Source organism: Rhipicephalus sanguineus, chromosome 7 (assembly GCF_013339695.2).
Source record: "Rhipicephalus sanguineus isolate Rsan-2018 chromosome 7, BIME_Rsan_1.4, whole genome shotgun sequence".
Classification (NCBI taxonomy): Eukaryota; Metazoa; Arthropoda; class Arachnida; order Ixodida; family Ixodidae; genus Rhipicephalus; species Rhipicephalus sanguineus.
The window spans coordinates 143,547,742-143,569,253 of record NC_051182.1 but is presented as its reverse complement, the minus strand read 5'-3'; the positions used below and the strand labels follow the sequence as shown (position 1 = coordinate 143,569,253).

Sequence of the window (21,512 nt, the reverse complement as noted above, 5' to 3'; positions counted from 1 at the left end):
CCAGACGAAAGTGCATTCAGCCATAGTGCTACACGTTTTCCTCACCCCACAGGAGAGTTGAAGGCAAGTCAGCAGCAGCAGATACAACCGGCGAGCAGCGGACCGGTCCAGAAGAGTCTGAGCAAGGCGGGCACAGGCCAGCGCACGCGAGTGGTGTACCAGTTTGTGTACCAGCAGCAGACGCGGCAGCAGACGGAGGCACGAGGTGACATGCGCTGCCCCTGGTGCCTGCTGCAGTGTCGCCTGCTGGCTGCCCTCCTCAAGCACCTCAAGCTCTGCCACGGGCGCTTCGCATTCTCCTATGTGGTAAGGCCTCTCTCAGTCTTGTTCGGAACGCAATCAAACCTTGTCACAGCGAACATGTGTCTGGCACGAAAATAACTTCAATATATCCAAAAATTCGTTATACAGTGGAACCCCGATTATACGACTTTGAGGGGACCACGCAAAACCGTCGTATGATCCGGGCGTTGTATAATCGAAAAACTAAAAATATTGGCAGTGGCAGTCAGCTTTGTCCAAAAAAGGGGAACAGACCGCCTCAATAGCCCATGACAAGACCCCGAGGTTCTCCAAGGATGGTAGACTAAATATTTTTGAAAATGGCAGCATTACTTAGTTAAATGAGGTGTGAGCGAGTTGTTATTTTTAACTTTAAGATATCGAATCCAACTCGCATCTTTCTCCCGACAAATCGAGTCTGAAAAGTGCCTGCGCATGAAAACGAAACCGAAACCGCATCGGGAACAGCCTCCCGTCAGAAGAGTCAGACACAGTGTCATCGCCATCACATAATGGCGACGGAGCACGAGTTGGCGTAGGATGCTTTCGTGCGCGACTGAGCTGTGCGCATCATATTTGTTCCCTTGTGAAGTGTAACTGGTGATGTCCCGCTGTTATTATGAACGTCCATGTCAAGCGAAAGTTATTTTGCACTGTAAAAATAGCTGCATCACGTCCTTTTGCGTGCTCAAGGCCTGTGACTGCGAGTGCCACAAACAAAGGCAGATCAGCTGTATGTCGACCAGGAAAAGTTTCTACGGACCGAAAACGTGAAAATATCCAGATCTCAAAGATGAGCTTTACGTCCAGTTGGAGCTTCCCCGTGTACTAAAGAGAGCTTGTCTAGGTAACGACCCTGGATACGCATGCGATCGAGGCGTATCCTGAAGCGATCTTAAGGGGAGACCCTGCTTCTGAAACATGTTTCTTGTTTTTGAGCGTATCATTATGAAACTTTCACAGCTTATGTATTTTTATGTGCTGATTTCAAACATGCAATTATTGTTATAATACAGTATGTAGTTTTGAAACTATTAAATAGTTTTTGTATTGTTAGGAGCAGGCTTTATTTCTAAACTGTGAGAGTTATCAAGCAAATCAGCCTATCACAATAACCTGGAATCAATGCTGTATGCAATAAGACAAGAATGGATGTTCTAGGCCCATTTGAACAAAAGTTATGGTATGTTGAACATTCCCAGCTTGATCCCAGTTTGACCGAGCTCGAAATCGCTGACTTGCCGAGTGTTCAACGTACTATAACTTTTGTTCAATTGGGCCTAGAACATCCATTCTTGTTTTATTGCAAACAGTATTCATTCCAGCTTATTGTGATATGCTGATTTGCTTTATAACTCTTACTATTTATTTTTATCTTGCTCTTTACATCTTGCTCCCAACAGTATACATGAAATATTTGATATTTTGAAAACAGCATAGTGTACTAGAAAAATGATTGCATATTTGAAATCAGGACAAAAAAATACATAAGCTGCAAAAGTTTCATAAAAATGTACTCAAAAACAAAGAAATACAGTAGAACCCCGCTGATACGTTTTTGAAGGGACCGTAGGAAATAAACGTAAGAGACGGGAAACGTAAGAGCCGAAAAACAGGAAAAACGGCAAAATATTTAGTGGCACAGAATTTTATTTCAATTCTTACGAGCAGCACGAAAATTGGCGCGCTCAGCCGCGATCTAGTCGATGGATAGAAACGCGGAGCTTAGGACGGCCTCATCCACAGAAATGTAATCAACGTATGTGATTTTTTTAACACCAACAACTGTAGGCATGAAAGAACTAAGCACACGCAATCACGACTGGCGCGGCGAGTCCGACCGCGAACCGCACGCACGACCGTGCGAGCTCCAACCAGCTCGAACTCCTCCCGCTCTCCGACAAATAACGATGATGATGAGTCTACGCCAACGCGATGGCAGATGTGAATGCCAATCTCGAAGGCCTTGCTTTCGCATGCAATTACGTCATACACGCCATGTTTGTGCAATACAAATCTCAAAGGCTATGCTTTTGTCAATAGTAAATGCCAATCTCGAAGGCCTTGCTTTCGCGAGCAGTTACGTCATAGACGCCATCTTTGCAATTTGAATCTCGAAGGCCATGCTTTTGTTTGCATCAATTGAAGATTCTGTTGCTTGCGCCTCTCATGCGGCTAATATTACGGTCAAACGAGGCCAAGCTGCGTGAAAATGCACCATGGCGGCTCTCTTTGGTAGTCACTCGGTCGGCTCCGAGCGCACTTCGCGACGTATCATACGGGAACGGTCCGACAGTTACGACGTAACAGCGGGGTTCCCAATACATTGTATCCTATGGGAGCTATGCCGGGACCGGCGCAAAACGACGTAACAGCCGGGAAAACGCAGCAGTGAGGAACGTAACAGCGGGGTTCTACTGTATATCTCCGAAGCAGGGTCCCCCCTTAAAGCCAGGGAAACTGGATCACAGAAGCGCATGAACTGCCCAGAGAATAAATTTTACATCCTAAGAAGGCATACTGTCTCACTCTCTACTTTTCTAACCGACAACCTAGGGGAACTTAAGTTCTTATTTTGCACTCGGGAATATTTTTGTCGGCGTCCGATTCGAATAAAGAATGTGATGTTTTCTCTCAGACAGAATCGAAAAGTCGTCGTAAGATGTGGGATCGGCGTAAAATTGTGTAGAATAACCAAGGTTTTAAATACATTATTTCTATGGGGGTTTTGCTGGGACCAAACCGATTCGTCGTAAAATGTGGGTCGTCGCAAAACAGGGGGACAGATAATCGAGGTTCCACTGTAAGCGATATTTATTTATACAGTCGAATCTCGTTATAATGAAGTAGCACGGGGCCAGAAATTAGTTCATTGTATCTGATAGTCATTGTAACATTGGCAATTGGAATCTCCTCTAACAAATCAACAATCTGGCTTACGCAAAAATACCAAATACCAAAATGTATCCAATGTGCGGGTAGAAGTTTTCGACAGTGTCCATGCATGAGGGAACCTCTTCTATTTCAGCAGTTTCAGTCAGGAGTTTTTCCCAGTAGTTTCTCAGTTTCCTGGCCATGTCTGTGGCATCCGCACTGCTCATTTCCTCCAAAATTTCCTAGACTTTTTAAACTGCATTTTAACCAAGTATTTTATGTAGGGGGGTGCGAATATTCGAAATTTCGAATATTTTTCGAATAGTGTTTGCTATTCGATTCGATTCGCACTGGAATTTTACTATTCGAACTTCCCAAAAACAAATACAGTCAATGTCTAATTGAAAGTGACCCCTTCAGATTTTCAATATGCTTCACCTCACTGCACTCTCGTATTGCGGCAAAGCTGCCTTTCAAGCTCCATTACGGTCGATCTTAGCCAAGAGGCAGTCCACGTCCGATTCGAAGTGGCCCCTAGATTTTCAATATGCTTCACCTCATCACACCCCGGTAATGCGGCAAAGCTGTCTTTCAAGTTCCGTTACGATCGAACTTAGCCAAGACACAGTCAACGTCCGATGGGAAGTGGTTCCTAGATTTTCAATATGCTTCAGCGCATCACAACTCGGTATTGCGACAAAGCTACCTTTCAAGCTCCGTTACGGTCGAACTTTGCCAAGACACAGTCAACGCCCGAGTGAAAGTGGTTTCTATATTTTCAATATGCTTCAGCGCATCACACCCCGGTTTGCGGCAAAGCTGCCTTTCAAGCTCTGCTACGGTCGCAAATGTACTAACTCAAGCAGGCCCGTAGCCAGGAATTTTTTTCGGGGGGGGCACTTGCTGAAAACCTTGATAACACCTATTTTTATTATTTATTTTTGGTAAAAACACATAGTTCACCAATATTTCAGGGGGGGGGGGGGGCTAGCCCCCTGGCTAGCCTGAACTCAAGGAAACGCTGGTTCCAACATGGAGATGAAAAATGTGGCAGAGGTGGGGGCTCAATTAATGCTGTTTTAGGCCTGAAATTTGGGCAGGAAGTCCGAAAAATAGGAAGCCGAAGCTTTTTAGCATCCAGAATTTCAGATGTTCTTGTATATCGACGTCTACGAGGCAGATTTGGAACTCCGGACTTGAAGGAGCACACCCTTGTCCGCCACATTAGTTGGGCTTCCACAGAAGTCGAGAGAGGAGGAGAGGCTGAGGAAATCGCATCTTTGCCTATCACGTGTAAAGTGTTGTCGGCAACGCTTTTGGTTGCACCAAATCATTTATATAAATTGAATTCGGCCTCTACATTGCCTCATTCGTGATAAGACAGCTATGAAACACCACCCCGCCAGTGCTTCATCAACCTAGCGAAAAGAAACACTTTCATGTTGCTATCTCATAAGAGTATGCTTAGAAATCCTCTCTAACTGTTTTTTTCTGCAATTTTGCTTCGAAGTATTCGCAAAATATTCTAGAAATATTCGAGAAATATTCGCAAAATATTCTATTCGATTCGATATTAGAATTCGCTTCGCACCCAAAATTTTGCTATTCGCACAGCTCTAATTTTATGTCACAGCATTTTAAACGAGAATGTGGTTGTGAATTGTCTTTCAATATCTATTCTGCTTTTTGTGCTGCCTGTCGAGATTTTAGCCTCGCGAGAACCAAATATTTCTTCGTTATAGCTGATATTGCGGTGGCTCTCATGTTTTCTGTTTCGTTATAAAAAGAATGAATACCACTGATATCAAGCGTGACAAACCAGCGCTCATATTCAGTTCGCTATAACCGATAATTCGCTATATCAGCATTCGTTATAATGAGGTTCGCCTGTACTGAGGCTTGACTGTAGTGTGCGCTGCCTGTTTGGGCCAGATTCTGCAACGAATGGTGCATCGTCATCGCAAGTGCGTGCCGACGTTAGGCAAGAGTGGCTCACGTCTAACTTGTCAAGGATAAAAAGCACCTAAAGCGACCCTAAGGCAAAACCTAAGGCTCTGGGAGTGGCACCCACACTGGTTCCATCCCTTTTATATACGTTTTTGGCTTTCGAGTTTCACACGCTGCTGAATCTGCGCAAAAAGAAGCCCATGGTAGAGATCTGATCTGTCAGGTGCCGCAACGAGCCCCGTCGACGAGTTTTTGAGATGTAATTGCTGCTTACACTAATTTCTACGAATTGTATGACCCCAATTTCAACTTATGACATACCTTAATGTCCAACTCCATCATATACAACCCTTCGCTTAACCCGTTCTATCTCTTTTATATACATTTTTATTTTTATCGGGATTTTCGGACAACTCGCACCAGTGCTAGACAGCGTGGGCTGGTAGATAGCAGAGAGTCACTCCATGTTTGTTGCCACTAAAAAAAAGAAAAACTAAACAAAACTAAACAAAACTTGCGCAATGCCTCCTGTTACCTGGATGTAGTAACAGTACTGGATATATCTCATCCTTCCATCGTAGCTTAATTGGTAGAGTATCAAGCATGTAATTTGAAGGTTGTGGGTATGGATCTCACCGATGGAAATGTTGCTTTTTTGTCCAACTTTACTTTATTTCAATTTATGTCTTAATTACTACACTACTGTTAAAAACAACAAATAATGACCCCTATGCTTTCCTTGGCTTGGCTTAATTGTCTGTTAGATTTATTTGGTTGTGTCTAACAAAGAGACGAGCCCCTCTAATAATTCCCCTTCCTTCATTCCAGATTATGATGTGTTTTTTTTATGCATTACCAGTAGTCTTGCACTGACTTCTTGCTGTTCACATCCTGCAGCCTCACCCCAAAGGAGCGCGCATCGATGTCTCCATCAACGAGAGCTTCGACGGATCGTACTCCGGCAACCCGCAGCACCTCCACACTCAAACGGGGTACGCCTTTGGCTGGACGGGGCCTGCCCGGCGCACTCCCGTCACCTATGTCATGGTCTGCCGGTAAGCCTCGGCTTGTTGCCAATTCCCTTTGATTTTTGCGTCCGTACTGACCTTGACATAACAGAATTCGTTATTTATTTAGTTAAATTAAGCTTATTTGTATTGAAATTCAATCTTTTGCATAAAGTATGGTCTCCGACGGATTCGTTCATGCTGGTGTGAAAGATATCAAATGATAGGGTGGTACGAAAAAAAACCGAAGGTTAATTTCTAAAAAAAATCTATTTTGTGAAACTTGAGGTCTGGTGACTATGACTTGATGCCGCAATGGCAAAGCCCTCTTCACAGCAAGGCCTCTCGGTATTGAATTTACTGGGCGTGATTGGGGCACATTCGTGCTAGCTGCAGAAAGAGAGCCAATCATCGTAGAGAAATTTGTTCCGGATTGGCCTCGGTTGAGATTGAGAATCGGCCAGCGACAATCGACGAGGGACTCCAGTTGTCCTCTGTACAGCCGGCATATATCTACTGATCCTTTCTTGGTAATTTGTGGGGATATGGCTTTCAGTACACATTTCATTCGGATAAGTTACTTTCTTCACATTTATATCCCAATTATTACAAATAACATACCGTATACTTTCTTTGGCATTATTGTCTGTTAGTTCTCATTAATATTGTGCCTAACAAAGAAAAAACGAGCCCTTAAAAGTAATTAATCTTCCTTGCTTCATTCATAGCAAGGGTCTCATTCTGGCAAACTTGATGCCTTCAGGTAGTATGCGAGGGATTATTGGTCAGCTCCCAGCTCGTACAAAGATCACGTGCTACGTGATGCCAAAAAGGCAGAAAAAGAGTGTTCCACACTCGCCACCATGGCTGCAATCGGTGCTGACTAACACTCCTAGGTTTAAATGTTTAAATGTACATATATATGCCCTATAAAGTGGACGGGGGGTTGACCGCCGCCATAGCTCAGTGGTAGAGCATCGGACGCGTTATTTGAAGTTTGCAGGTTCGGTCCCTGCCGGCGGCAAATTATCTTTTCGTCCACATTACTTTCTTCACATTTATATCCCAATTACAGTAGAACCCCGCTGTTACGTTCCTCACTGCTGCGTTTTCCCGGCTGTTACGTCGTTTTCCGCCGGTCCCGGCATAGCTCCCATAGGATACAATGTATTGGGAACCCCGCTGTTACGTCGTAACTGTCGCACCGTTCCCGTATGATACGTCGCGAAGTGCGCCCGGAGCCGACCGAGTGACTACCAAAGAGAGTGGCCACGGTGCATTTTCACGCAGCTTGGCCTCGTTTGACCGTAATATTAGCCGCATGAGAGGCGCAAGCAACAGAATCTTTCAATTGATGCAAAACAAGCATGGCCTTTGAGATTCAAATTGCAAAGATGGCGTCTATGACGTAACTGCTCGCGAAAGCAAGGCCTTCGAGATTGGCATTTACCATTGACAAAAGCATAGCCTCTGAGATTTGCATTGCACAAACATGGCGTGTATGACGTAATTGCTTGCGAAAGCAAGGCCTTCGAGATTGGCATTCACTTCTGCCATCGCGTTGGCGTAGACTCATCATCATCGTTATTTATCGGAGAACGGGAGGAGTTCGAGCTGGTTGGAGCTCGCATGGCCGTGCGTGCGGTTCGCGGTCGGACTCGCCGCGCCGGTCGTGATTGCGTGTGCTTAGTTCTTTCATGCTTACAGCTGTTGGTGTTAAAAAAATCACATACGTTGATTACATTTCTGTGGATAAGGCCGTCCTAAGCTCCACGTTTCTATCCGTCGACTAGATCGTGGCTGAGCGCGCCAATTTTCGTGCTGCTCGTAAGAATTGAAATAAAATTCTGTACCACTAAATATTTTGCCGTTTTTTCTGTTTTTTGGCTCTTACGTTTCCCGTCTCTTACGTTTATTTCCTACGGTCCCTTCAAAAACGTATCAGCGGGGTTCTACTGTATTACAAATAACATACCCTATACTTTCTTTGGCATTATTGTCTGTTAGTTCTCATTAACAGAAAGAAAGTCCGTGATTCCAAGGAGATTTATCTGGGCCAGCATTCCTATTTTCTCTATTTCATGAGCAAGTAGCAAGCTTGCACTGTGCATATCGAACTCGTTTGCATTTTTTATTGGGACTGAGCTCAGCTGTGTTGTCGACTTTCTCAGGAAGCATCTCCGTTGCTTTCAGCTTCCACCCGAAGAGGTGACAACACGCTTTCGACAAAATTGTTCTGTTTTTTACGAGGAGTGACCCTACGGTCGCCAGCACTGTCGCATCTCAGTTCCAGTACAGTAGACTCTCAGTAGACAGAAACCTGTTAAACAGAACTACTGTTTAAATTGGAGAACTGCCTCTGATATGATTGGTAGAGCTGTGCGAATAGCAAAATTTTGGGTGCGAAGCGAATTCGAATAATAAAGATTGAGTGCGAATCGAATCGAATAATTTCGAATAATTTTCGAATATTTCTCAAACATTTTTCGAATAATTCAAATGAAATTACAGAAAAAGTTGCAGAGAATCCCTAAGTATGTTCTTGTGAGATAGCAACATGAAAGTGTTTCTTTTCGCTAGGTTGAAGCGCTGGTGGGGTCATATTTCATAGTTGTCTTTCTTATCAAGAGTGAGGCAACGTAGAGGCTGAATTGTATTTATGTACATGATTTGGTGCAACCAAAGTGTTGCCGACAACACTTTACACGTTATAGGCAGAGATGCCATTTCCTCACCCTCTCCTCCTCTTTCAACTGCTGTGGAAGCCCAACTGATGTGGCGGACAAGGGTGTGCTCCCTTCAAGTCCGGAGTTCCAAATCTGCCTCGTAGACATCGATATATAAGAACATCTGAAATTTTGGATGCTAAAAAGCTTCGGCGTCCGATTTTTTGGACTTCCTGCCCAAATTTCAGGTCCAAAACAGCATTAATTGAGCCCCCAACTCTGCCACATCTTTCATCTCCATATTGGAACCAGCGTTTTCTTGAGTTCATACATTTGCGACCGTAGCGGAGCTTAAAAGGCAGCTTTGCCGCAATACGGGGGTGTGATGAGGTGAAGCATACTGAAAATCTAGGGGCCACTTTCAATCAGACGTTGACTGTCTCTTGCCTAAGTTCGACCGTAACGGAGCTTGAAAGGCAGCTTTGCCGCAATACGGGGGTGTGATGAGGTGAAGCATATTAAAAATCTGAAGGGGTCACTTTCAAGCGGACGTTGACTGCATTTGTCTTTGGGAAGTTCGAATAGTTCGAATAGTAAAATTTCAGTGCGAATCGAATCGAATAACAAACACTATTCGAAAAATATTCGAAATTTCGAATATTCGCACACCCCTAATGATTGGTTTTGTACCTGAATTCTGCACCCCTCTTCATCTCTCGGTGAAAGGAACTCCTGTTAAACGGAACATATTTTATTTCAGGCTGACGATCTGAGAACTACCTTATCTTCTGAAACTCTTTTTTTTTTGTTTCAGACCCAAGAGAGCACCTCTGAGTCTCTTGGAATTCATGGAGCAAGACGAGCCTGACATCGAACAGCCACGGCCGTACATCTCTGGGCATAACAGGTAAGCATACATCCAGGCCGTGCTGTCTCAGTGCTTTGTCAAAGGAAGGGTAATGTTTATGTTGTCGTCGCGTTTTGGCCATGGTGCCCTAGAAGAAAGGACTGCTTCTGATTGACGTTCTGAGTGTTTAGCGAAACTAGGAGAAGGAAACAAAGGTAGGGGAAGAAGGGAGGGCAAGACGACAGTGTGGAACGCTCACGCTGTCGTCTTGTCCTTCCTTCTACCTTATCGTGTGTTTCCTTTTACTCCGCTTGAGTTGTGCTAAACACTCAGAATGTCAAGAGATACCAACTTGCCCAAACTGCTACTCGCTGATTCTGGTTCGTTCTTTGTCTTTTATGAGTTTTCTTTTTTCTTTTTTACATGCATGCTTGCTTTGCAGACTCTACTACCACACGGAAACATGCCTACCCATCAGGCCTCAGGAGATTGACCGCGACAGCGAATCTGAGGACGATCCCGAGTGGCTGCGCATCAAGACCCAAATGGTAAGGAGCTGGTACTGTTGCCAGTGGTTAGCAAGCTTTAAAGTTAGTACTGTGGCCTTGTGTTTTCATTGTATTTATTGTTGAGGAGGGCCAGAGCAGCTTTGCAGTTGGTTGAACGATTTGTTGGGTTTAAGTTCCAGCGTTACAACTACAAAAGACTAGTTGTTTGTGAGATTTGTATTGACTGCCAGCAGCTGTAGATCTAAGAACAACTCGCATTTGTGTTATTATCCATTTAGCCATGCTTAGAAGTTCAGTTTGCATCATTAACATGAGGTACATGTGCTAAATGTAGCAGTTTGCATTAAATAAGCATTTAATTTGTGGCCCTCAGTATTGCCAGTCGAACGGTTCCTCCTCGTCCAAGTTCTCCTATGTGTCACGGCACTAGTTGCGACTCATACCAGCAGATGATGTTTCTGCTCGGAATGTTACCCGGTCTGACGTTGGCCATCAGGGCCAGAGTTGTATGCCACAAACTGTAGTTCTCGTAACCGCAGTTTACATCGGTGTGATTTGCTGCTACGGTTATATCTGTCCCGGTCTGAGCATTCTATAGTTGAGTCCTGTTTGTTTCTTTTTAGATGATTGACGAGTTCACCGACGTAAATGAGGGAGAGAAGGAGCTGATGAAGATGTGGAACTTGCACGTCATGAGATACGGGTGAGTGTTGTGCTCCTACCGATGCCAGTTGCTTGCGCACGTATGCTTCTATGTACCTGTAAACTTGAAAGCCGTGTCCTGTAGACTGAAGGGCGAGTGAGTGTGTCACACATACATTTTCGTCTCTGTTGCCTCTGGTACAGAATTCTTGTCTGTTGTTACTTTGCGAGTGTTTCGAGCACACCATGGTATCTTTGAGAGACAGAGTATCACCATGTTTCAGTGTGCCGCCAGTGCAGTCCTTGTGTGTGGGCTGCTGCAGTGAATCGTTTTGCCCAATACACCTTTGAACTAAGTTTGGCCCATTAACAAAATGAATCGTGCAATGGGCAAGTCGTGCTACAACTGCTGACATGGCTATCAAGTATTGCATTGTATTGCCTCGCTCATTAAGTGTCAGCTTAAAATTTAAACATCTTGCTTCACCATACTTAAGTTATAGAGGGGCCACTTGTGGCCTTTGCTGCTGGATTGGCTGGCTCTGTTTATGCACCTTTCCAATTGGAGTTCCATGGGTACATCCATAACGTCTACTAGACTGTTGCGAAACTGAGAGCCTGCCCGCCTGGAAGTACCGATTTGTACTTGCATGTAGCACTCTAGCAGAGAGGTCCTTTCTTGCTCTTATCAGCAGAGAGGTCTCTTTGCTCTTATCATAAAACGGTAGGCTTGTGAGAATGTTTGAACGAATATTCAAATTCGCTTCGAAACGAACTAAGTTATTCTAAATTTCGATATTCGAAATGAATGAATAGACATATATACCGTATTTACTCGCATAATGATTGCACCCCTAAATTTTGTCGTCAAAATTCAATATTTTTTTTCCCACGTAATGATCGCACCCCGAACTTGCCGCAGCGATATGTCGTGTGCCAAGTCTAGCTGATGATCATCATGTTTACCACCGTCGAACGTTACGTTAGATAACTCTTCAAGACTCACCAAGTGAACTGCATGCACCAAACAGATTCCTAATTTTTGCCCACCCTTGGCGGAAACGTGCTGTATTAGGATAGCAGTAAAGACAAAGGCTGTAGTTTCGTTTTTACGTCTATGGCAACTGAACGCGCCCATCTCTGTTTCTGTCCTCTAAAAGCGGACATGGCTATGCTGTTGCCGCAAATTTACCGATTTAAACGAAAGAATTCATTATTTCAACGGAAGAAACTGTTCTGATGCGCGTGACGTACTCACGACCTCCATGACTCACGAGAAAAAACGCGTTTGCTTAGCTCCGTCAGCCGCCATGTTTGTTTTGATCACGTGGTTTTGATATCCCGCAGTGTTACAGCTGCAGCTGCTTGTTGGTTGACTTGTCATCCCGCAGCAACAAGCTGCCGACGAATTCCCATAATTCCTGAAAAAGCCGCATCGCCGCCATCGCCGCGTTTTTATCACCGTTCTGTAATGTGGTGGCGTGCTTAGTGGTTGCTTGTTTGAGTGCCGGTTCACAATGGGGCGATAAGCGAGTTTGACTGCCGCGTTTAAGCTGAAGGCGGTTGATTACACGCTCTAGCACGGCAACCGCGCTGCCGGCAGGCATTTCGGCGTCGACGAAATCAGAATACAGGCAAATCTAACGCACTCAATGGAACGAAAGATAACCTTCTGTGGGACTGCGATGACGCTGCCAGTTCCGACAGGGAATCGAGCGGTGAGGACACTGACGCCAGTGACGCTGCAGACTTTGAATGAAAGTTAGGGGGTCAGTGAATGAAAAAAATAAAGGGCAATATGCAGTGCATGTAGTTCCTGCATAATGTGTGCGTTTATTACAAAGGTAAGCCTTACTCTACTTTTATTTTTGGTTATGTTCATGATAGCTATCGTAAGAATTCTGATACGCGACTTGTTTGCGTTTTCGGTGCTCGAAATATAATTTCGCAGAAAATTTACCCCGCGTAATGATCGCGCACCGAAATTTGCGTCAATTCTTTTTTTTTTTTAAGTGCGATCATTATGCAAGTAAATACGGTAAACCGCATGTAACACCCTGTAAATGTGGTTTCACTGCAGTGGACTGGTGGTATACCGTGAATACACCTTTCCAGGGGAAATTCACACTGCCGTGAAGCCCCACTTCAAGGTTATTAAGTGAACATACACATTACCCTCATATCTAATCATCATTTTTTAAGTTTAAGAGCTTGTTATACCGGCTCATATGCTCGAAGTATAGTAAATTTTAAAACGTAACATATTTCACAGGCTATCACTTGTATTCTACCTAAAGTTGACTCCTGCTACTATTCAAAGTTGCTTCCACTTTCCTTTGAACCAAAAAGAATGACATTGGCACATGCCTTGTTTCAATTTTAAAAAATATTGTGCTGGTTAGTTGAGTCATGACAAGTATGTTCATTTTTCTTTATAATATGTGATGTATACTATTCGAATTCGATTCTAACTTATTCGACCAAACCACTATTCGCTTCGAACCTAAAATTTACTATTTGCACAAGCCTATAAAAAGGTGTGCAGAAGGTCCTTGCCTTTCTCTTGTCGTGATAAGGTTTACAGAAGGTGCTCTTTTCTTCCCTCTCGCCATGAAAAGGTGTAAAGAAGACGCTTCCTCTCTCCATGCCTCTTTTCATGAAAAGGTGTAGAGAAGGTGCTCTTTTCCTCCCTCTCATCATGAAAAGGGGCAGGAAAGGTGCTTTGTCTCTTCATCTCTCCTATCATGAAAGGTACTCAGAGGGTGCTTTCTCTCCTTTTGATCACGAAAAGGTGTACTTTGTGTCCTCTGCCCCCCCCCCCCTTCCTCTTTTCGTGAAAAGGCATACAGAAGGCCCAATTTGAGAGGCCTTTGTAAAGTGACCGTTGGTCAGTCAGCGCATCACGTGTTCTGTGCATCGTCGCAAAACTTCTTCCCTCGCGCGTCTTTCAGGTTCGTCGGCGACTGCCAGATAGCGCTTGCCTGCAACACATTCGTGGAACAGAAGGGCCACGAGCTCATCCAACGTAACCTGTACCGCAACTTTGTCCTGCACATGTGCAACCTGCTTGACTACGGCCTGGTCAGTGCCTCGGTCGTCTACACGACCGTCCGGAGACTGCAAATGTTCTGCGACGTCAAGGACCGCCGACTGCACCTCCCCGTCGCGTATTCGTAGCACCATTTTTTTCAACCTGGTGGCGGAAACGACGTGGTGTACAGTGACGCGAGTTTTCCGCAGAGCGCCAAATGTGGTTGGGAATGTAATGCGGTAAAGAGTCTCAATGTTTCGGGGCCGCGAACGAGGTAAACGGTTGTCGTTTACGGAGTAGTGTGCTGCCCCCTGTGAAAGAGGGGTTGAGGGTACGAGGAATGCAGTGGGGGGCGCGCCTGCCCTGAGAAGCCTTCTGCCACTCAGCCTCGAAGGCATGCCGCGGGTACGGATGTCTTGCCTTTCCTCAGTTGCCAGAAATTGGAAACAGCACAGCTTATTATATGTGTTCCGTAAGCCGGGCTGGTTGAAGCACTTCACGGAAGGTTGTGTAGAAAGTCCATGGCACGTAGCTAACCCGTTGATGAGATCCGGGCAAATTAGGGGTAGTTAAATTATGTGAAATGAAATGGAATGTTTCGGTTAGTTGGATCAGGTAGAGCTGCAGATGCACAGTCCAATGGGTGATAGTTTGACCAGCCACCACTAGAGCATGCCTCTGTCCCGCTCGTGCTGCAGACCAATCACAATGATTTTCGATGGAGTCTTAATAAGCGCCGGGCCGGCCATGCGTGGCGTTGCGAGGTGCGAGAAGACTCTCTCGATTCTGTACGCCCCCAAAAACTACGGCCATTACAGCTGGTACCGGCATGTGACATGCCTTAACTGGTGTAGTACAAAAACTAGCCGAGAAGACCGCAACCTGCCGTGCCCCTTGCCTCGATGGGAAGGAACATCCTAAGTTGCAGGACCAGTGCTGCGCTGTGCTAGGTGTTCGGAGCACTTGTAACGTCTTCAGCTAGACCTAGGGGCACAGGCGAGTCGTATTTCAGCAAGCGTTGCATAGTGGCCTCTATAAGGACGTTGTCGGATGCTTGCGCAGGTCGAGTCGAAAGCTCTTCAGAACCGAGCGTTATTGTGGAGCCATTCTTGTCTATTTCTTTTGTGTGTTGCTTATCAGGTCCTTGAAGAGTTCGTATTCATGTGTATTTGGTGAGCTTTTTTTTTTAATCATGTGTTTCCACAAGGCTTTCTGCCTTCCAGGGCCAGTTTTGTCTTTAGGAAAAACGTGCACTTGACGCGGCTGTCAAGTTGAATGAATGTTAGAAGACCAATATGGAGATGTGTGCATGCGTTGCGTTGTTTTGGGTAATTCTGTTTTTAGAGGACGTTTGCTGTAGTAATGTGTGAAGATTACCCCCCCCCCCCTCCCCAGTGTTTCGGAAGGAGGTGAAACTGAACTTTTGTTTTATTGTAAATGTATCGAGCTGTTTTTTGAGGCAGCTTTTCAAAAAACTGATTTCCACGTGGCCGATTTCTGTACACTGATGAAGTTGCTGTTGTGTCTGTGTGTACTGATTAACGGAGGTGCAGTATGTGGAAAAACTGAGCTGCTGCCGTACGTGCGTAAACTGCGTTTGACGTTTGTCGTCAGTGTGGTAGTACTGTTTCCGAAGTGTCCCACCAAGCCGTGTGTAGTTGTAGTGATGGGTCTCCTGTGTATCGGGTGACGGTGTAATGGAGTGGACCTTGATATGCCTGGACGAGCGGTGGGGTTTTGATGCCAAATGAAAAAAAAAAAAAGAAAACTGCCAGCACTTACTGTGTTCATGTCACATTTGCGAGATTATCAGTAGTGGAATGTAGTAGCATATAATTTGAATAGTTAGCGCTTTGAGTCCGTTACCACGCTTCTGATTTCTTCACCTATGAACATAGTCTCATCTTGTACCCGTGTTGTGAACTCGCACTGTGTTAACCACCTAGGCGTGCCAGAGTTTCAGCTGGTTTGCATGCACGCTAGTGGTGTTCCAAGTTTGGAATACCAGCGGTGGTGACAAAAGGTGTTGCTGTCCTTTTGAAGTGCACCATCATCGGCCACAAAATTCAACGAGTAGCCACGCACGGTTAGGCCAATTACAGCATCACAGAGTTTCACTACAAAAGATAGATAGCCATTTGCAGTTAATGTGGCACGATTTCACTGGGAATGGTATGGGTACTTGAAAAGCTTGGGTACCTGAAACATGTAGAAAATTAGTGATGTGATAACTTAGACGCTCTGTTGTTTCCTTCACAGTTTTCCAGGCTTTTTTGTCAATGTGGTAGCAAAAACTTTACTCTAGGACCTGTACGTTCTTTGGTGAACACCATTTAGTTGCACAAGTGTGTGTGGGGAATGTTGTATTGCATGAGCTTGCATCATGACATTTCCCATGGAAAACAATCATAAATGCAGATGTGGTCATATTGTGTGAGCTAAATGACTTGGCATCTTCGATTAACATGCATTGAATTGAGACTGAAATCTAGTAAAGAAAATACATACTGCGAACTCCTAGGGGCACCTGTGAAGACAACAATTCCCCTGCCCAATTTATCCTGCCATTTCCTCTTGCACTGTTTCGCTAGCCTTCTTTCAAAACCAGTGTAATTGCTGGTTTTCTTATTCTGAAATCAGTGTGTTCTGCCTCAAAAACTCTGCAGGTGTTGCTTGTGCTCAAGAGGCTTCAGAGTTTTTTATTTCTCACAAAAGCAGCTCTTCAAGTGAGGTCGTTGTGAAAAGAGAACACCTGATCTGCATCTGAAACGGCCTAAATTCCTTGTTCTTACACAGAAACATAAAATTTGCCACGTGACAGATTACCAAGTGGGACGACTGTTTGGTATGGCAATCATTGAAACCATAAAACTGCATGTTTGTGTGGTGGAATAATTATTAAGCTTTGGCACTGTTCTTGTAACTGTTGCAAATGTAAGCTCGCTGTGGCACTTTTAAACATGTTTTCTATTTTTCATTGTGCATGAAGAATATTCGAAATTTGGACCTTATACCTACAAGAAACCCACAACGTTATTGACTTGTCTAGTCAATAAAAAAAAAAAGAACCTCCCATTAATACAGTGCAGAAGCTGCGGAGTTTCTGAAACCACAAAGTTCACGTTGAGCTGTCGTGGTTCAAATGTACACGAGTTGGTCCCTGGGTAATATGTTTATGCGAGAGTTTCGTGCCATGTACAAGCGGCTGCTAGTCCTCAGTAGCAGAGTGCATCTTCTAAAACACTGCCACAGTAGTGCTTGTCTTCTTTCATTATACACCTCCGCTTCACACCTGCACCATCGAGTTGTCAAATTTCGACCAATACAGCCCTAGTTAAAAGACTGCCTCTTTAACTGAATGGAACTTTTGGTAGTTTTCGTTTCGATTTTTTCCTGGTTCATCAAATCATGGTTCATCAATTGTTCCAGCCTTAAAGGCCTGGATTAGTCGGGGTGGATGCACTGTCTAGCTAGAACAGTCCGGAATGTGTAGCGAAGCGTTGTACTGACGAAATTCTGCGTTTCACGTTTTTTTCTGCGTAGAGTTGAGGTCATATGCAAATGAGCCAGGAACAGCGCTTAAATAATTTATAAAGGACCAAGACACTTCAACACTTCATTCACTACAAATTCAACTGGCCACTGAAAAGAATCAGGCTGCGCAGTTCTTGAATGGAATGGATACTCATCCTTCACATACCCATTCATCAACAAGAAAGCTGTTGTTTCTACACGAGTGATGCGATTGATCTATGCCCGAGTGCTAGAAAGATTAACAGCTTGTCCATGCAAAGAGGCATTCATTCCGGCTTACCGTTTCTGCTGTTGTAATCCCACTGTGTTTGCTTGCACCCCATTATTTATTCTGTTACATATAAACATGCCTGCCTTTTTTTCTTTGAACTTGCCTCTGTCAGTGTAATTATCTGTACTTGTTTACATCGCTGTATGGAATGCACGTGATCACGTAGATGTTTTTCTACCATTTCAAACCTCGACGATCGAGGTTTTCTGTTAAGCAGACGCTAAAGCTCACTGCTCGGCACTGCTGTTCAATAAAACATTCGTCTAAAAGAAAAAGGTTGTCACATCGAGAGTTGTCAAAGCGTTAACTCTATTTTCTGGCACACCAGGCGACACTGCACAATTGTTGGCTAATTTTAGGACCTGTAGGTTCGTGGGAACAGACGCAGCATTTCAGCACCCCACTAAGCTAAAATATGGTAACAGTTCTTGACTATATGTTCCATGAAGGCTTGCATATCATTGTTATGACTGAACACACAGCTCTATAGCATTTCTGCAGGAAAGAAGTTGCACGTACTGAAGGATTTGGTTTCATGAAGTCGTATAGCGTGCTAAAATATTAAATTATGCTGGCGAATAGAGAGCTCTCTGGAAAGCAGCTGGGATAATTTGCAGTGCTGCAGCTCTCTAGATGAGAGTTGATCAAATGAGCAAGATTCTAGTGCATGTCTTGCTGCGCTGGCAACAGAAAAGTGATTAGAATGAAAAATATACAGTGCATGGGTGCAACCACTCAAGTTTGCAAAAATACAGTAGTAAGCATGGCTTGGGTAAACATGTCTGACATTTCATGGAATCCTACTAGTTTCAACTGCTTCCAGTTTGGATACAACTGGGAAGCAGCTGGTTCTAGTTACAAACCAATTGGCCACCAACTGGAACCATGACCAGTTGAACTGGAAGCAACTGGTCCCAGTTGGATATGTCAAAAATGCAGCTCTGGTTCTCTTGGTAGGAAACCGGGAAGGATGAATGCTGGGACCTGGGTGCGCGTGGGTTTTATTTGAATTTTATTTCTTGTTGCATAGCACAGGAGAATGGTGTAATTGGGGTTTCTCCACAGCAACAAGATGAATCAAGCCAAGAAACCGGTTGCGCGAGTTTTCAAAGATGGCGCGCTACAATCCAGCATTCAAGTTTTCGTTGTCCTTCCGACAAGGGAGAGACGTGTCGCGGTTTAAAAGGGAGGGTAACCAGCGCCGTAAGACTTCTTCCCCCGCAGCAAAGGTTTGGCCCTGGCGGCGGGTTACAGAGCTGTATTCTTTCTTCTCTTCGTGAAAGCTTCGCAACGCGTGCCTCTTCTCCACCTTTTCAATCCGGCATTCAAGTTGTCGTTGCTCTTTCAACAAAGGTTACTGCCCGCATAGAGAAATGACTTGCGCGTCACGGCTTAAGAAGGAAGGTAACCAGCGCCTTAAGACTCCTTTGTCCGCAACAAAGGTTTCGCCCTGGCGGCGGGTGACAGAACTGTCTTTCTCTCTCTCCGTGAAAGCTTCGCAACGCGTTACTCTCCTCCACCTTTCCTTCGACCCCCCTTTCCGACAAAAGTGGGTGCGCTTGGGGCGGTCCCTGCTCGCTCGCCAGCGGCGGCCGCGTAGGGCCGAAGTGTGCGATCTCTCCTTGGCTTGTTGTGTGCGTGGGTTATCGCGAGCGGCTCTCGCGTGCGGGAGGGAAGAGACTATGTGAAGAATCAACCGGATAACCAATTTCCTGCTGCGCGCGCGGCTTCTCTGCGTGTTCCCTGGCGCGCCGCTGCCGTGCACCACCACACCGAACCAAGGCGTCCAGGGAGAAGAGAAACTCCGCGGCTATGATCTGCGACGGCTAGCTACCGTACGTCGTTGTCGCGGCGAAAAAAAAAAACGAAAAAAAGAAGAAACCCCCCTGCGCCTCTCGCGTCACAGCCATCGATTCAACGAGCGGTGAGTCCTTTGCTCTGGAACGGCCGCACGTCCCCGCGCGGCTCCCTCGTCTTCCACTCCGTTTACGTTATTTCTTTTTTCGATTTCGCTCGGACATGCCCCCAAAATGTCCGCGTACAGCCTTCCATTTTGACGCGCACGTACGGACGTTCGATGCGCGCGTTCGTATTAAAACGCGATCCCTTAGCGCGCTCTCCGTAGCATCTAGCGCGCGATGTTGCATTCCGCTTTGCTAGTAGTAAAAGAGGCCCTCCGGCCTTGGCGGTTATAAACACCGCGGTGGCGGCTAGCCGCGCAAACTGCCCTCAGCTGGGGAGGCGAAAAGGGAGGGCCCTCCGAAAAAAAAAAAAAAAAAGAGTGCATGGTTTGCGTCGTGCCAGCGCCAATGGAGTTTGGAAGCAGCGCGGGTCGATACATAGTCGTGGTTGTTGGAGCGCGCGCGCGCGCTCCCTCTGAAACACACACACACGGTTGCCGTTGCTGAAGCCGTATAAACTTCTTTTTTCTTACCCGCGAGCTTGCAACACGTTCGCATCGTACGCACGTTTCGTTTCCCAAAAAGCTTTCCGCGCTCGAGATTCGCCTTCCCACGCATTTCGGCAGGGTAGCTCGCTCTCGCGTTGTTCTATAATCGTGTCGTTGCACTCAACCCCGCCGAGTCGCCCGGGCCCCGGCTTCGCCGAACTTAATCTTTTTTTTCTTCTCTCATTTCCTTTGTCAGCGCGGATCGTTCGATCTCGATCGCTAATCGTGTCGCGTTCTCATCTATATATTCTTTCCCATGCTCCATCCCTTGTGTGCCTGCGTCGCTTGTTACCGATTCCCCCTGTATTGATTTCCCGGGGTCGAGCGCTCTGTTTTCGTTTCCCTACAATGGAGAACGCGCCGTTAAGGTGTGGTTGCAACTGTGCCGAGGCGGTTTCCTGTCGCAAACCCGCCATGCTGCGTGGTTAATATGAAAACTATAAAGCCAGCAAAACTCTCCCTTCGTTTCTACTCGTTTTGGATTGAGAGTCAATATCGCCTTATGTATCATAATTGCAGCTCGGGCATGCAGCGATCGCGATGTATAATTGCGCGTTATTACGACACATACGCGTCTTGTTCTTTTCCTCAATTAAGGTATATGTAGGCAACTGAAAGTGTTCGCCTTGTAATGGGTGCCAGCGCAACTCTACCCTCATCAATTAAGAAACTATGCCCAGCGCGCTTGCGTAATCACTGCATGCACATTTAATCCACGCACCAAGGTCATTGCAAGCTTGATGCGCTAGCACATACCCTGTGTCGAAGGAATGGCTGCCTTGAATCGCCCCTGCCCTAGATAACGTCAGTAGAATACGAGTGTTTGTGCAGAAGCTCGTCAACGACCCTTGCTCGATTGTAGTTCTCGGTTATCTCGACAGCCAAAAGCAGCGCCGACTTTCGCATATCTCGCTCTTTCATTCTCCCCGTCATTCCAGCGTCTGCGAATCTTTTCCTTCTTTTGTTTCATCACAGCTCATTAACTTCGTGTTCGCTCTGTGGCCTGCTGCTGTGCCAAGTTTCTTAGTTTTCCAATCAACTCGAAACAGCTCTCACATACTACACACGAGTAGTACAGATACATTCAGTGCCGCCTAGCATGAAGGAATCCGCGACAGCGTTCACACATGACACGCGCTCGAAGGTCAAGTCACGTCACTTGTCATAAACGCGCCTTTCTCTCCTTTTTTGTGCGTTTGTTTCACGCGTGAAGGATTCTGCCTCTCAAGGACTTGTCAGCGGGATACGAAGGAAGCGAAAGGGCTGCTCTAGAGCCTCTATCTCAAGCACGCAGCCCGCAACAGCCATGCATCAGCGCATGCGTCGACCTAATCGCGAAAGTGAAAATCGCGCGCGATAAGATAAGTGAAACACCTTCCTGTCGCGTTTCTTTCTTCCTTTCGATCGTGTACCCTCGCAGTGCATGCGTCGCGATTTCGCCAAGCATCAGGAT

General features: G+C 45.6%; 2 protein-coding genes across 12 annotated transcripts in view; both read left to right on the top strand.

Moving 5' to 3' along the window:
- The window catches only part of LOC119400132 (polycomb protein suz12), a 32,512-nt gene extending 14,634 nt beyond the window's left edge, over nucleotides 1-17,878 (top strand). For all 3 annotated transcript variants that reach the window (XM_037667108.2, XM_037667106.2, XM_049417981.1), the window contains 6 exons: nucleotides 53-306; nucleotides 6,001-6,158; nucleotides 9,591-9,683; nucleotides 10,066-10,171; nucleotides 10,756-10,835; nucleotides 13,726-17,878. In XM_037667108.2, coding sequence (XP_037523036.1) covers nucleotides 53-306; nucleotides 6,001-6,158; nucleotides 9,591-9,683; nucleotides 10,066-10,171; nucleotides 10,756-10,835; nucleotides 13,726-13,951 — 917 coding nt within the window. In that variant the 3' untranslated portion in view covers nucleotides 13,952-17,878. The remainder of the gene's footprint in view (nucleotides 1-52; nucleotides 307-6,000; nucleotides 6,159-9,590; nucleotides 9,684-10,065; nucleotides 10,172-10,755; nucleotides 10,836-13,725) is intronic.
- Nucleotides 17,879-19,139: 1,261 nt separating this feature from the next.
- The window catches only part of LOC119400131 (protein tweety), a 36,563-nt gene continuing 34,190 nt past the window's right edge, over nucleotides 19,140-21,512 (top strand). For 7 of the 9 annotated variants that reach the window (XM_037667101.2, XM_037667096.2, XM_037667103.2 and 4 more), the window contains exon 1: nucleotides 19,141-19,534. The gene's annotated coding sequence lies outside the window, so the exon portion shown is untranslated. Of the gene's footprint in view, nucleotides 19,535-21,512 lie in introns of all 9 variants that reach the window. The other 2 variants (XM_037667095.2, XM_037667100.2) reach the window with 2 other exon arrangements.